The sequence below is a fragment of the Salvia hispanica genome, chromosome 5, assembly GCF_029641045.1.
Source record: "Salvia hispanica isolate PSC_SH4W2 chromosome 5, Shi_PSC_v1, whole genome shotgun sequence".
NCBI lineage: Eukaryota > Viridiplantae > Streptophyta > Magnoliopsida > Lamiales > Lamiaceae > Salvia > Salvia hispanica.
The window spans coordinates 28,972,001-28,989,863 of NC_142696.1; the positions used below are offsets into that span (position 1 = coordinate 28,972,001).

Genomic DNA, 17,863 nt, shown 5'->3' on the forward strand with positions numbered 1-17,863 from the left:
ATCAGACAACCCGAACCCGAGCGAATTGCTTGATTGACATGCCTAAACATAACCCTACGTTGTATAGATTATATTTTTTTGGTGCATGTGTATAATAATATTTAATAATACATGCATCGTGTACAAAAATGAAACAGAGAATTTCTATATCAATTATAACTATATACACGTGTAATCAGTAATGCTGTTCTAACTCTTAAGTTTAGGTTTATCGTCAAGACAAGAACATGTTGATAGGTAGTTAAGACGACTATTCAATTATTAATAAAAATTAAACTATTTTTTAGTTCAAACTAATAATAAAGCCAAGGCCAGCTCAAATTCTATCTACCAGAACAAGTCCAATGAAATTGTATTATTAGAACTATACTTCATTAAGCTACCAAGTCACCGTCCCATACATTGCGTGATATTTCCTTTTTTAACCTCCTCATTTTTCATTCTTTTCTTCATTTATAAATATATGTAAATTAGTATTTTAAAAAAATTAATTACAAAAGTTACTACTCAATCAGTCCCCACTGATTTGGCAAGAGAGTTAATATAGCACGACAGTGGGTGAAAAAAGTTAGTGGAATGTGAATCTTACTTTTATTAACTCCTACTATTTTTTAATAAAATATAATATTAGTATGTCTTGAATATGCATTATTTGCTGCTAACCAAACGGGGGTCTCACTGTTATATTAGGATACCACATAGGGAGTAAAAGGTAAGGATGTGAATTAATTGATAATCTGCTTATTGAATAAATATAAATATATAAAATAAAATAAATAATGTTAATGTGCATTAAATGATAATCCACAAATGGAAAAGCTAATTTTTTATGGGACTGACAAAAATAAAAGTGTATATGTTTTTATGGGCGAGGGAGTATGCATTAACTTAAAATATATTACGTGCTAATCATTCCGTAATAATATAAGAACATTTTGAATATTAAATAAAGAAATAAATTATAATTTTAATTGAAGATTGTATAATTATTTCAAATCAAGCTCGAAACCATATAAAAATTTGCTATAAGTTTTTCATATCATTTCTTTTGTATTGTTATATAATAATATAATTAATAACAAAATTAATTTATACTAATAAAATAAAAATAAATATATCATAATTTTCAATATAATAAAACAGCTAAAAATACAAAATTTGATTAAAAGCTTTGTAAATATAATCACTAAATTATTTTCTCCATAAAATGAAAAATCTGAAAACGATAAAAATTAATAATCTACAAGAAAATAACATTACATTAAGTCTTAATAGAAAATATATTAAATAAAAAGCACATAGAAAAGAGTAGGGGTGGCGAAACGGGTTACCCGCGGGTACCCGCACCCGACAAGTCGGGTATCCGTACCCGATTTTAGCTAAATTGGTTGTCCCAATACCCACCCCGTGATATACCGGGATTACCCGATACCCGTGTCGGGTATCCCGTACCCGGCATTGCGGGTACCCGTACCCGACCCGAAATTTGAATAAAAAATTTGAAAACCATAATAATCGTCAATGTTCCCTAATTTACTTAATTAATATTGATGGTAAACTTTGTATAGATTAAGAATAAAAGTGAGGGGACTCTATAGCTAGTTCCAATGAGTTTTCAATTGTATGTTCGTCGGAATATAAAAATGTTTCAAAAGAACTCTTAGAAACATTTCATTTTCTTCACTCATTTTGGAAAAATAATAATATAAATACTCTTCTCTACATTATTATCTCTCTTACTTTATTTTTTCTCCATTCTAACTATTTATTTTTAATTTTTCAAAATGAATGTGTATATGGCTATTATTATTTAACTATTTATTTTTTTTCTCTAATTTAACTATTTGAAACACATCTATTAATATGGAATGGAGTGAGTATTAAAAATGATATATGGCTCTAATACTAATAATAACGGGCTTAACGGGACTAACGGGTATACCCGTACGGGTAGTGGGTATACTCGCTACCCGCAAAACTCTAAAACACACTACCCGATCCCGCCCTATTTCCCGTTATCGTCGGGTATCGGGTACCCGATACTCGGCGGGTAGCGGGTCGAGATGGAAATTACCCATTACCCGCTACCCATTTTGCCACCCCCTAGAAAAGAGGTAAAGCACAGAAAGTAAGTGTGAAAAAACAGAAGGTGTATTAGAAATTTAAAATACATTGTTTCCTTATAGATTCGTACTATAATAGATGTCATATTTAAATAATAACAAAAATTTCAAAAAATATTCTTTGATATGTTAAGTGGAGAAATAATAATATATTTATATTAATATAATAAAAAACTTTTTTCATAAAGAATATAACATCTTTTATGAATTTTTTTTTTTTTTTTAAAGTAGAACATCTAATATAGACGGACTTATCTATTCCTCCATTTAAGTTGAAAAAGTAAGAGAACAAAATTATTTAAGCATTGAATAAAATATTTAAATCATTAATATCTATAATATCTACAATATTTTTTTATGACCAGCCATGGACGCATCATAATACGCATATTCAAAATGAAGCGACGCAACTATGTTGGACTATTTGACTAAATTAAACACAATAAGGTTTCAACATTGAAACTCTCCAATAAATATTCATCGTTACTAAATAAATGCTCGATCTAGGCGTTTGAAGTGAAGGTTGTAACATATTTACATATATTTGATCAGTAATTAATACTAGCATGGTGGAAAATAAATGACTCTGATCAATTGGTACAGTGGTTTTAAGTTTAAGGTTAAAGTACAGCTGAGGCTATTTTTATCAACATAAATAAATAACTTTAAATTCTCAGCTATTTTTAACAACATAAAAATAACTTTAAATTAGTACTCACAATTTAAATTGTGATGCCCATGGACCATGCATGAACATTGAACTTAAAACAAAAAATTTACTTTTAAAATGAGACTTTTGCACCTTAGCAAGAAAGAAGTGAACCACCAAAAAAGATATTTTTGATTGATTAATACTGAATTAACATAATCTTTCAAAATACATACATTTAAAAAACCGACACATTTATTCATTATTATTACGATGATTACCGTCAGACATAAAACAATAAAATAAAATGAAACATTTTATATGTGACAGACATAAATATAATTAAATAAGAAAACCTATTAGTATGCATTATTAATATCCAATAAGTCTCCCTTCCCTACCAAAGCAAAAAAAGCATTTATAAACACTGAAAAGCAACCCTTCAACCACAACTCCAATGGAAGCCAACGCCGACTCCTTCTGGTTTCAACCCCCGCCCGCGCCCCGCCGCCGCCCCCTCCTCAATCCGGTTGCTCTCATCCTAACCATTCCAATTATAGCCCTACTCATACTCTTTTTTGTGATACCTCCATTCATCTCCCACACCAATCAAATCCTGAGGCCTAATTCGGTTAAAAAGAGCTGGGATTCGCTCAACATCTTGCTGGTTCTGTTCGCCGTTCTCTGCGGCATCTTCGCCCGACGCAACGATGACGATCGCCGAATTCCAGCTGCGGCGGCGGCTAGTGTTTCCGATCATAGGCCTAGCCAGTCTGTTCCGGAGTGGATCGATTTTCCAGACCGGAGAGAGTACAACAGCATCGGTAATGGCAACGTCGGCGGCGGCAGGTTGCGGCGGAGCAGCAGCTCTTATCCTGATCTGCGGCAGGAGTCGGTTTGGGAGATTGAAGGTGCTAACAGGAACAGGTTCATGGATGATTTTGATTTTAATTTCTACAGGTCTCCTCCGCCTCCTCCTCGTGAAGAAAACTACGAGGAGCTCCGGCAGAAGAGACAGGAGGCTGAGGCGGAGGTGGTTAGGGAAATTCATGTGGATAAATTTGAAGTTTCCGTGACTCCTCCACCTCCGCCTCCGCCTCCGCCCACTTTGAAGCGGAGGAGATCGCTCCATAGTGTGGCACGTGCGAAAATCGTGGACACGCGCACATATGAAGTGGAAGATAGGAGCCAGCCGGAAGTAAGCGTGCAGATCAGCCGGAAAAAGAGCGGTACGAAGGAATTGGCGACGGCGATAGCTTCGTTGTACAGAGGTCAGAGGAAGAGAAAGAAGAGAACCAAAAGTAGAAATATACACGAGATCGCCGCTGAGAATTCCTCTCCACAATCTGCTCCTCCACCTCCGCCACCGCCGCCGCCACCTCCACCTCCAGCAAAGGTTTTGCAAAGTCTGTTCAAAAAGAGCGGAAAAAGCAAGCGCGTACATTCAATCGCGACGCCTCCACCGCCGCCGCCGCCTCCGCCGAACTCGATTTTCAACAATATATTCAAAAGCAAGCGGTTCACACACCCATCCGCCGCTCCAGTACCTCCGCCCCCGCCCCCGCCGCCGCCTTCGTCGATTCTCAACACATTATTCAAAAGCGGAAGCTTCAGCCGCCGCCACAAAAACGTGAAAACCACCCTGCCGCCGGCACCTCCACCGCCGCCGCCGCCGCGGCCCAGCACTAGAAAGCCTCCGAAACCCAGGAGATCACATCAGTACGAGAGCGTGACGATCGCTCCAGCGTCGCCGTTGATCCCAGTGGCGCCGCCGCCGCCGCCGTTCAGAATGACGGGAATGAGATTTGAGGTCCGAGGCGACTTCGTGAAAATCCGCAGCACGCATAGCTCCCAGTGCAGCTCGCCGGAGCGAGATGACGTGTCAGTGAAATCGGAGGGTGGAGAATCTCCGTTGGTGGGTTGGGCCAGCCCGGATGTGAATGCCAAGGCGGACTCCTTCATTGCCCGATTACGAGATGAGTGGAGGCTCGAGAAGATTAATTCGGTCAGAGAGAAACGCAACTCCTGACCTCACCCACTTTACTATTCTCACTTTTACTATGCTTACATATGTAAAGATATTGAATTGGATTGGTAGATTTATATTTACAGTGGCTCCATTTTGGGTTTTTTTTGTTTTCAAATTGGAGTTGTGTAGAGGATAAAATGTGATATTGTGGTCTGCTATACAAAGTGAGTTGTGTAATGTAATCTAAAAGTTTGATTTTGGATTTTTCACGACAAATTACTGTGCATGCCTGCCACTAATTGTGTTACTTTGATTAATTTCTCCTCTCTTAGGCATTCAGAATCCTATGTCTATTTCATTCCAGGGATATAGATTATGGCATATGCTAACCAACTCATTTATCTTGTGTTGGATCCTCCACACTTTTCTGCAAATTTTGATTCATTATACCGTCTTTCAAATCTAAAATAATTGGTGGCGGAGCTATGGTGATCCTAAACCACTATAGGCTATGGCCTTTACCTTCAAAATTTCTGCTCCCTCCGTCCCCCATAATTTTTTCACCATTTGATCCAGCACGGGTTTTAAGAAATATAATCGAAAGTGAGTTGAAAAAGTTAGTTGCATGTGGGTCCTACTTTTATATATTAGTTTTATAATAAAATGTGAGTGAGAATTATTTAGTAGAATATGAGATCCACCACCAAAAATAGTAAAAGTGAAAGGTGACAAATTTTTAGGGACGGACGAAAATGGAAATAAGTGACAAATTTTCAGGGACGGAGGGAGTACATTTTTTAAAGTCCTTCTGTCCGCGAATAGGAGTCTCATTTTTTTCATTTTAGTCTATCCGTGAATAAGAATTCTAGTTCATTTTTACTATAAATGGAAATAGTGTCACAAATCCACTAACTCATTCTACTCACATTTTATTTAAAATTAATATATACAAATGAAACTTACATTCCAATAATTTTTTTTCACTAACTTTTCTACCGGCCGCCAAGAAATGAGACTACTAATGGCAGACAAAGAAAATACTAATCCCTCCGTCCTAAGATAAGCGACTCGCTTATTTTTCGCACTCGTTTTGAAAAAATAATATAAAATAGTTGAAGTGGAGCAAAAGTAAAGTAAGAGTAAAAATCATGTAGAAATTATTTTTACCTTTATACACTATTTAAAAAAATCAACTTTAGCTTTTTTATCTGTTTTTTTTTTTAAACAAAATTAGTAGTAGTATTTTGAGTGCATCAATACATATTCCAAGTTTGGAAATGGTATTAAGATAGGTCTGAAAGTAAAATTGTAATAAATCATTCCGTCTCAATTTTTATAATATAGCTTCTCCAACTCAACAAGTTGCACATATAAAACCAATAACCCTCCAGAGAAATTAAGTGAGCACTAATATTATTATAAAGAAGTTTATTATCGTGTAATTACTAATATTATATGGTCCATGTATATGTACAGCTTTTAATTTGGTTGATTTTGTTACTAATTTATTGCGTGTAGCTTAAATGCAGGAGAAAAAGGAGCTTAAATATGATAGGTAGACAGAGAGGCTTAACAAGGAAACAACAACAACTACATCGTGAGGTGGATTTTAAAACCACCAAAAATAGCTCATAATATGTTGGCGCCATCAACCTTTTTAATTTATAAAGTCTACTGTATTTTTTTGGGGTTGGTTTGGTCATTGGTGGGCCTATTCCTTTTGCTTTTCCATGGGAATTCGAAAATTATGTTAAACTCAATCTTATCTAATTTAGCAAAAGAAAACAATCAAATGATTAATGTACTTTAAATAACATAAAAAGTTTATCTAATATTAAAAAGAACAATATCAAGTGGTATCAATATATTCACGTATTTAAAATAGCATTAAAAGTTTAAACATGATAAACAAATTGTATAATTTCAATCAAATGAACAAAACCTTATTATAAGCCTAGTCTAGTCCGTGTATAATGTGTTGTTCCATGTAACCACTTGAACAATAATTGGAAGTGATAATATCCTATAACTTCACTAAATTTGCATTTGCCTTTGTTTTATGTTCAATTTCCCACTTGTTCCTTTAGAAATATATTTAAAAGTTTTGGCACATTTCAATGATCAAAATTTTAAAAAATGTTGATTAGTTTGGAGAGTGGTTTATCCAAGGAAAGTCGATTGCAACTTCCTCTACCGGAAGGCCCAAATAAATTCACATTGTTTAGATTTTTCAAGCGTTGCCATATTTTGAATTTGAAATAAGGATTTAGGGGCTTTTGATCTTAATCCATGTAACTCATTAAAAAATATAAAAATAAAGTGTGGACTATAAAAACAGATAATAAACAATTGAGTTTGCATATTTATGATTTTCCATAAATTTTATTATTAAAACTTTTAAATCTTGCCCCCACATTTGACTTGGTGATGATCTAACTTGTCTATATAAATATGGATAATTATTCCCCTTATAAAGTCTTTTAAGGGATGAGTGACTCATTTCTAATATTTATCATGGATGATCACATTTAAGGGATCTTTTGTCACATTTTTACTAAATTTCAAAATTTTGCCTCAAATGCAGTTTTTCTATTGCATTTATATACTAATATGCACTATTTAGAGTATACTTGCAATGATATTGTATCATTTATCGTGTTTCTTTTTTTTATTTTGATTTCGATTAAATGAAGAAGAATAGAGAGTAATAAAGTTGTAGTAGAAAATATTAATGGAAACCTAAACTACGTAAATATATCTTGTAAATTTAATATTTCATGTTAGAGTGTCCACAATAGAGGCGGAACAGCCACGCCATAGCCACAAAAACACTTCCGCCCAATTAGCACAGTCCCATAAAATTCTTCCGCCACGTCATTACAAAATAAATTAAGAAAATTAAAAAAAAATACTCCATCCGTCCCAGAAAATTTGTCACTTATTCCATTTTCGTCCGTCCCTAAAAATTTGTCACCTTTCAATTTTTCCATTTTTGGTAGTGGACCTCATATTATACCAACTCATTCTCACTCACATTTTATTATAAAACTAATATACCATATAAGTAGGACTCACATACCACTAACTTTTTCAACTCATTTTCTACTACATTTCTTAAAACTCGTGTCGGGTCAAATGGTGACAAATTATGGGGGACGGAGGGAGTAAAAACGTTTTTGACCACCGGCGGCGGTCGCGGAGGCTCACAATAGGCTGCCGCGCGACCGCTGCTCCGCCCTGTCCTCGCCACATAGCCGCCGCTCTCTCCCCCGCCGTGGCTGTCTCCTGTCCAGCAATAGCCGCCGCGGCTGCTCCGCACCACGCAGCGGCGGCGTTATCGTACAATTGACAAAAATGTGTGATGTAGATCAAATTGTTGTCTTATTATATGCTGTTTTCATACACTTTCGAGGTAAAGTTTAGACTCAAAACTGTATGTTAGGGAGAATTTGAATATTGAACAAAACGGATAATCTGAAAGTCGTATCACTTTCAGATCAAATCAATTTCGGTGGTTCTACCAAAATATTTGATCGGATAAAATTCAGAGAAATCAGAGCTTCTGTATGTTAATGTTTTCGAAGAGTGTTTTGAACCAGAAGAATCGATCAGATTTTGAAGAAGACGAACCAGTGCATCTGCTGATGAAACAGTGCATCTGTTGGGAAAATAACCGAAAATAACCAATTTTCAAAAAGTTTCCGAAATTGCAGATTAGTTTTTTGACTTTCAGAAATTACATTTTCGGATGAATTTCTTATACAGCAACTTCGTTGGAAATAAAAAATTTCCAGCCAGGGGCTCTGCCCCTTGGACCCCGCTACCCGGGGGCGCTGCCCCCGGACCCCCGTTCATCTAACATCATAATGAATTCAAATAAACGTGCACTCCGCACCTCCAGACTTATATGATGTTCATTACGACAATACTGATCAATCAAGTTAATCCAATTACACTAAAATATCCAACACTGTATGCAGTAATATTTTCCTCTATTTTGTATTACCATGAGAAATAGACCACTTGAATCAAACTTTGATTCTTTGGACTAAGAAGGTTTCCTGTTTTGGCAGGGAGGCTTCATTGTAGATATGGGTGTCCATTTCATTTTTGGCTTAAGGATGGTGAGTTAACATGCGTTAAGTTTATCCTTCTTTTCTTTTCAAACTTGATTATACTCTATCTTTTCTTTATTATCAGAAATTATAAATTTAGTATAAGTATTCTAATGTTCAGTCTTTCTGGCTAAAAGAAAAATAGTAGTAATAAACTAACTGCATAAAAATGTAAGATTGTCTGCTGAAGAGAAAGCAACTTCCGAGTTGCCACTGGAGCTTAACAAGCCTATGCTTTTTCATGTAAAAAACATATTAATCTTGTAAAATATCCCATGCTCTAAAATTACAATATCGTAAAAAAAGTTGATCCACACCTTTGACTATCAATAGCTGCTATGTTGTACTACGTGTTCTATTGACACCAGTTTATCTGCTTTTTGGCTACGATAATCTCTTGCAAATCAAAAGCTTGTTGGATGTGAGGTAACTTCAGTTTCAGCCGTAACATCTCATGTTGATTCAACTCTGCCTGGTCCAGATCACGTCTCTTCAACGATGTAAGATTTTAATGCTGTGCACTGCATTCATCTACAATTTTTTTTAGTTTTGTCGTATTTAGTATTTTCACTTTGATAATGTTTATTATTCCGTTGTCCATGTAGTCAACTGGAGAATGGTAGTTCTGGAGTTTTTGTGATGGCAATTTCATCTAGATCTCCAAAGGTATAGAGTACAGACCCTCTGTGTCCTGAGAAGTTCTCTATTGTGATATTAATAGTTTGAGGGTTAAACACTCTCCACAATCTGGCTCAGGTGATATGGCGAATTGTGAACATTACAAGTTGAGCGAGGTAGCAAAGATGGGAAGCATGGATACACGGTAAATAAACTATCTAGTCCTTTCTGGCTTAATAGACTTCTTTAAGTCGAGCTATTTTTAGATAACAACTAGATTTTAGAGAATTAGTGTATCGTATTCTTGTCTTTAACTATTACTGTTATAGTATAAAGAAAAAATAGAATCAGAATGTAATCAGAATGCATCGATACTCGTACTACCTACTACAACCAGCCTAATTAGGATAGGAAACTTAAGAAAGAGTGTCTTATCATCTAATCTTTCTCAATTTTCATCGTCAAAACAATGCAAACTATTCTTCTTAAGTACTTACCAATAATCATATCTCGGAAATTCTGCAAACTTATATTTTATGGATCTTGATATCATCATAGGTTCTCATTTATACGGCTGATGAGCAAGTAAAAAGCTGGTTTTACCCATTCAGTGGCGTGACTGAGGAGCTGAAAACATTTTTTTCAGATATTTCACTGGCAAATCTAAAGATCCTTCATATATGGTACTAGCTACTGTTCATTTTTCTTGCTCTTGTTTACATCTTCAGATTGTGTAATTTGTGTTAGAATAGAAGTGTATTAGATGTAATGAATACGTTTCCGATGGCTTGGTACAAATCCTTATGTTCTCTTCCTTGAAAACTCCTTTCTTTGGTGATATATAACCAATTTCAAGATGCCTCTTCAACTGGGTTCTGATGTATCATAATTCTTTTGATTTATTTGCAGAAGGATGGCAACTACCAAGTGGAGCCTCGCCTTTCTTATCTTGAAGGCGCTCGAGATGTTGCTGTTTTGGATGCAATGCTTGAGTCCGGGAAGAAGCAAGGGGTGCCTGTTCAAGTAAATAGGTTTTAGGTTACTACTGTATTTGTATCAGAAGACTGTTTATCCGCACACTACTCATGGAAACTTTGCATGGACAAATTATTTGTTCACATAATAAAAACCATTGAATATTTAAGCAAATTATTTTCTGCAATCACTACTGTAATGAGAGAAAGGGGACAGTTTTAGGTTAATAATTGCTGTGAATTCAATAAGAACATATATCAAAATTTCACGTTATAATCTATTAGTAATAAAAAAGAATTTGAATTAATTGATTTTGTATTGTTGCCACCAGTTTACGTACAATTGCACCAAAATGATGGAAATATATTTTCTCTAATTAATATGCAATCAATTGTAGTAAATTCTAAATGGATGTATACATTTATTATTTTCTTGTGAATTACATTTATATATATATATATGAAACTGTCGTTGTTAAAGATTCAAATTCATTAATAAATCACAATTTTAATTATCACCAAGATGAATTCACACAACACAAGCAAAACTAAGCAATTAATTCAACATAGAGACAGCACAAACAATAACAAATTTGAAACTGATAAACAATAACGAATTTGAAAATGATACATTTAATTCTGTAAAAATATGAATTAATCGTTTTGCATTTAAAATTGAAAAATAAATCATTTAAACTCTATATATATTACTCCATTTTTTTCGAGAAAAACGGTTTTTTTTGCTTGAGTTTTAATATGACCCACTTGGTAAAAACAAACGAAGGAAGTTAGGATTCAGCTAAAATATAAATACGTGGAAAATAATACTGTACATTATTTTTGTAAAATGGAAAAATGACTCTGACCGTGAGACTAAAAAATAAAGTAAATTTACATCACACAAAAAAAAACCTAAAGGATGTATAATTACCACTTCTTCTAATGAGATTTAAGATATTGTTTATCAAAAGCTATGATTTAGGATTGCACTGGTGAGACACATCCTTGTCGAGCTTCATTTCATTGCAATATAGTGACCCTATACAATAAAAACTCAAACCTTGAAACCTAAATCCTATACCCTTAACTTTAAAATATACTAATCATGACCAACAAATGAGCCAAATATCAATAAAATTCTACCTCCGTCCCAGTTCAATTTTACTTTGTTGATCACTTATTCTATTTTGGGGATTTTAGATCCGTAACATTTGTAATTGTGTGCAATAATAGGAACATAAATAAACAAAAATAATAATAAATCAATATATAAAATGATAAATTTGCACCAAGAATCACATTATTGTCGATATTCATCATCCTCAATATTTATTTTTTCATCCCACTATTCCCGTCAATATACAACGATTACCAACCCATTCCGACTCGCGACACAACAACGAAGTAGCCGAAGCTATAGCTCCCAATAAACACACGGACAACGCCGATTGTCCTACCTAAAGTCCATCTTCACCACCATCTGATAAATTTGAAAAAACCTTGAAACCTAAATCCTTAACCTTTTAATTTTAAAATATACTAATCATGACCGACAAATGAGCCAAATATCAATAAAATTCTCCCTCCGTCCCAGTTCAGTTTTACTTTGTTGATCACTTGTTTTATTTTGGGGGTTTTAGATCTGTAACATTTGTAATTGTGTGCAATAATAGGAACATAAATATACAAAAATAATAATAAATCAACATAAATAAAATAAAATTACTATCGATATTCATCATCCTCAATATTTATTTTTTTCATCCCACTATTCCCGTCAATATACAACGATTACCAACCCATTCTGACTTGCGACACAACAACGAAGTAGCCGAACCTATAGCTCCCAATAAACACACGGACAATGCCGATTGTCTTACCTTTAGTCCATCTTCACCATCTGATAAATTAGAAAAACAAAGTCAAGAGTTTAATATCAAAAATAAAGAACAATTCTCAATCACAAAACAACTAATCACAAAACAATTGAAAGCGAATTGAGGATACAAACCTGTTGTATCAATAATGGCAACCCAACAAGAAATAAGGAAACTAAGATAAACAAAGAAGGAAATAACATTGGATAGGGTGAAAATTGAGATACATAGTCATTGATGAAGCAAGCTAAGACACTTACAACATAACTAACATGCATCCATGGCTAGATCTTCAAGGGAAACCACAAACCTTGAAGCATACCTCTACTTGATCCATACTTCACTAAGTATTGATGAACCAAGCAACCTAAATCTAGGAATTGGATAGGAAACCCTCTTCAAGAGAAACAAATCTCTCAAGTATATAATTCAGCAAAAACCTAAAGAAAAGAAATGACATCAAGAGGTATTTATACTATGAGTCCAAAAATAGAAAGTTGGCCCACAAAATCTAAAAACTCGGCATAATCGCCCGGTCGGGCGTTTTTCACATGCCAAAATGCCCGGCCCAGGCGTTTTCCCTGTCCCCGGGCGATTTTCACAAGCGAAACGCCCGGTCGGGCGTTTTTCCCGAAGCTCCCGGCCTTCTCTGCGCGACTTCCGTAAAACCGCCATAACTCCCTCATTCGGACTCCGATTGGGATGTGCAAGATACCCACGCGAAGTTGTTCCCAAGACGAAGACAATGGTGGCAGTTTCATAGCTTTCGGATATCATCTCGATAGGACGGATTTCGGTTGAATCCAGCTGTAGCTGAAATCCTTGACGCACGGCCTCCATGATCGTATCATCCTCCCCTTCTTGGAAAGGATTTGTCCTCAAATCCGAGCCTTCTCTATTCCTCGCATCCTCGGGAGGCCCTCTAGCTTTATTGGATCCTTGGCATGTCTTCTCTTTCATCTTTGGGCCCCAATCAACCCATGGTTCACGCCGAAGGGAGGACCCTTGACGTCGAGCACCCGTGGTCATATCATCCTCCCCTTCTTGGAAAGGATTTGCCCTCAAATCCGGATTCCGTACACCTATAAAATAACACGAGATCAAATCAAATATCCATGTAGGATGATAGAGATTAAGACCACTAACGACTCTAATAGAAGTCACTATACCACGACGGTGGACACACTCTAACAAGCTCAAAAACTAATACATAAGCTATGTTGAAACAAATACCCAGGCAATCTTTTACATTGAAGTCCCAAACAAAACCATGTGATGCATAGTCTTTGAAAAAATGACAATAAAAGATACCAACCCCACTAAACGGCTTGATTGTCATGCAATGAAAACAAGTATTATGCCAGACACAAGCTTCACACAATTTGACTCTTTTTGCCTCAAACATTTCCACATTATCTATACCCATGTCCTTCAACATCTTCACAAAAGATTTGGCATTCTCGTCAAGACAAGGCATATACAAGAAAGGGTCCCCATATGGTGCAAAAATGGAAAGTTATCAAGAGAGGCCTAAGCACAAAAATCTTATTCCCACGCTCATGCAACGAACAATTATTTTCAATCATTAACACACCATTCTTGCTCAAATAAGAAGTTCTCTTCCATAAATTGACAAACTCTAGGTCAGGATATAGAGGAGGTTTATGATAATTCACATTAAGTTTGCAAGAAAGTGTCTCAACCAACAAACCAAGTTTATTACAAGGGATCTCACTCAATTGTCCCAACAATTTCAAGAAATGATCAAAAATATATGAGCAATGCATCCATATACCTTCATGCACAACATGTAGAGTAAGAACAACATCATGCATGGGGAACTTATGAGAAGCAACATCAAGTATCAAGAGAAATGTTTCCAAATTACCCCCACACAAATGCTCCAACAATTTTAAAATAATACCACAAACATGAGAACGATGCAATTTTATGTCATTAATCACAACAGCATCAACAAGAGACATATGAGTGGAAAAATCCTTCACAAAACGACCATAGAACACTCCAATCCCATTGAAGGGTTTAACCACTTTGCAATGAAGACATAGCAAACACCAAGTTCTAAAGTCATTATCCACGTTACTCTTCTTGGTCTTACTATCCTCACCCACATACACATGAAGCTCAAAATTACCAACAAATGAAAGCTTAGGCATCTTAGCATACAAGGAAGTCACTCCAACATTCAAGGTAGAAGCCACAAGAGAAATGTCATGTCTCTCAATGCTTGATTTTACCAAGAAAGGATCAATATATGGTGCAAAGGTAGATTTAGCATTCAAAGTTTCAAGCTCATGAGACCACTTTTTACACAAGACATCAATAACAAATTTATCAATACAAAGGGGCTTCTCTAATATAATCTCATTCAATGAAACATCACAAGGAGATAAGGATAGTGCACTTGAACCTTGGGCAAGGAGTTCATCCACTTGCCCTCGTTCCTCTTGTTCCTTCTCCGGGTGAGTAGTTTCCAAGCCATGTACAACATGATGCCTCACTTCCATGCCTTCAATTAAATTTCCTACAAATTCATGAACACAAAAAGACATAGAAGAAGTGTTAGTGGGTAAGGGTTTAGTTTCCTCACCAAGGGCAAGAGGCAAAGGATCATTTGGTGCCCACCCAAGGTTGACCTTAGAATCTAACAAGCACCCTTTACTCACTTGTGCTTGTGGTTTTTCTCTCATTTGATATTTTTCTTTTCTCTCACCCCCACCACTCTCTCTTGACTTTTGCACCTCACACTCTTGTCTTTTGTCACGCTCTCTTGGCTTTTTAGACTCACATTCAATCTCAAGCCTTTTCTCTCTCTCTCGTTCTTTTTCTCTACTAATTTGGATTAAGCTCATCGAAGAGGAGATATTTCCATATACATCAAGAGACTTATGTGAGATATGGAAAGAAGAGGATGTAGTCAAATTACTTGATGAGTTACCTCTTTGGTTTGTGTCAACACCACCATGTGGGTAGGTAGGCCTCAATCGAGCTTTATATGAGACTTCTTCTTCAATTGGTCTCTCAAACCCGTTATGGCTAACATGATCTCTCACCCTCTTAGAATGTCACTCTCCATGAGACTTGGGAGCTCGTTTCCCACTATATCCTCTATCAAGCCCATCTCCATGGTACCTTGATTCATAGTCACCTTTAAAATGGCCATGAGCACCATTTCTTCCCCCAAACCGATCATTCTCCATGTGATTGACTCTATTTCTATCATTCCCCCGTTGCCATCCCTCATACACCACTTCTTCCATCATCTCCTCCGGGGCAACATTAGGTAGATAGTTACCTCTAGAAGTAGGAGTCCTAGATGTGCGGCCTCCCTTCAAGGTGTTGAAATCCTCAAATAATGTGTTTTGGGTGGCAAGCATGCGGGCTTCGGATTCTTTTGATCGAGCAATGGAGTCTTTTACTCGCACATCCATTTGGATCATCATCTCTTGTTTGAATTCCTTCATCATTCGGGCCATCATGCTCACAGTCCCCATCGGGTATAGGGTGAGTCATGCTTGTTTCCTCCCCTTCCGCACTTGTCCGCGCCATTTTGTTGGACCGGGTGCGAGGAGGCATAGAGTAAGTACCTACAAATCAAACAATCACTAGGAACTAGTCCTAGAGGTTAGTAATAAAAGAAAGTAGAATTTAAGAAGATGAACTCAACCTTGATGTCCCAAACCCCCCCTCAAATCACTCCCCAATAACTCTCGACAAAGGCTTAGAATATTGTGAGAAATGTGGATTCACTCACACTCACAACTCCAATTCCAAGATTTAAGTGCTTGAGGTGGATCAATCAAGGTATACTCCTTGGTCAACAAAATCAAGAAGACAAAGCCATAAACACATATTAGCAAGATGCAAGTCAAAGAAAAACAAACAAGGGGTGACACTTTTGTTGAAATTTGGCTGATCTTTATGATTTTTTTTGGTATTGATTCCCGCGCCCAATTTGGGATGAATTTTGGTGGATAGATTCCCAAACAAGTCTAGATCAAGGGAAAAATGTCCATATATAGTCAGATTTGATGATTGGATATGTTTTGTATGGTTTTCCCCAACTATGCCAAAACAGGGCAATGATGTTAATCTCCACGGTTAACTAGGCAAACGAAGGAATTTTTTGATGAAATTTTACGTAGGTCACATAACATAGATCATACACACCAAATTTCAGCTTAATCTAAGCACAATTGATCAATCCGATCATCCCAACAAAACAGAGCAAAAACAAAGGACAAAAGGAAAAATAACTCAACCCAAAGCAACAATAGATCAAACACCTAGTGGGTACTAGGCTCTAGATACCAAATGATGTGGATCCATGTATTTTGTGATCCATTTCCCAAGGATTTACCCAATTTGTAAGTGATTGATCTAATATTTTTGTGAAGTAGATTTTCTATTGTATCAATAATGGCAACCCAACAAGAAATAAGGAAACTAAGATAAACAAAGAAGGAAATAACATTGGATAGGGTGAAAATTGAGATACATAGTCATTGATGAAGCAAGCTAAGACACTTACAACATAACTAACATGCATCCATGGCTAGATCTTCAAGGGAAACCACAAACCTCAAAGCATACCTCTACTTGATCCATGCTTGAACTAGCAATTGATGGAAATCCCATGTTTGAACTAGCAATTGATGGATTCAAGCAACCTAAATCTAGGAATTGGATAGAAACCCTCTCCAAGAGGAAACAAAGCTCTCAAGCATATAATTCAACAAAAACCTAAGGAAAAGAAATGACATCAAGAGGTATTTATACTATGGGTCCAAAAATAGAAAGTTGGCCCACAAAATCTAAAAAAATCGGCATAATCGCCCGGTCGGGCGTTTTTCACATGCCAAAATGCCCGGCCCGGGCGTTTTCCCTGTCCCCGGGCGATTTGCACAGTAAAAAATGCTCGGCCGGGCGTTTTTCCCGAAGCTCCCGGCCTTCTCTGCGCGACTTCCGTAAAACCACCATAACTCCTTCATTCGGACTCCGATTGGGATGTGCAAGATACCCACGCGAAGCTGTTTCCAAGACGAAGACAATGGTGGCAGTTTCATAGCTTTCGGATATCATCTCGATAGGACGGATTTTGGTTGAATCCAGCTGTAACTGAAATCTTTGACGCACGGCCTCCATGATCGTATCAAAACATTATTATCACATAAACCACAAAAAGGAATCATAAAATAGAAACTGATTCCATGTTATAATTATATAGATGAAGAAGGGGAATATGTTATAATAATATAGATGAAGAAGGGGAAGAATACCAAGTGGGTAAATTTCAGCAGAAATTTCATCGAAGAATGTAATGAAAAAAATGTAGGAACGTGTGGATTATAACATAACAAATGCCATGTATTTATAGTAAAAAAAAGAATTACGAAAGTCTTCCTAAACTTTTCACTTTTCTCATTTAGAATTCGAATAAAATAAAAACTTTTTAACTTCCCTAATAACGAAATTTGTAAATATCAAAACCAACAAAAAATGTTATTAATATTGGGT

At 36.1% G+C, this 17,863-nt stretch overlaps 1 protein-coding gene across 1 annotated transcript; it reads left to right on the forward strand.

Moving 5' to 3' along the window:
• Positions 1-3,184: 3,184 nt before the first annotated feature.
• LOC125189555 (uncharacterized) lies at positions 3,185-5,017 on the forward strand. Its single transcript, XM_048086822.2, has one exon. It carries the CDS (start codon positions 3,230-3,232, stop codon positions 4,799-4,801), a length of 1,572 nt encoding a protein of 523 aa, XP_047942779.2. The 5' UTR covers positions 3,185-3,229; the 3' UTR covers positions 4,802-5,017.
• The last annotated feature ends 12,846 nt before the right edge of the window (positions 5,018-17,863 follow it).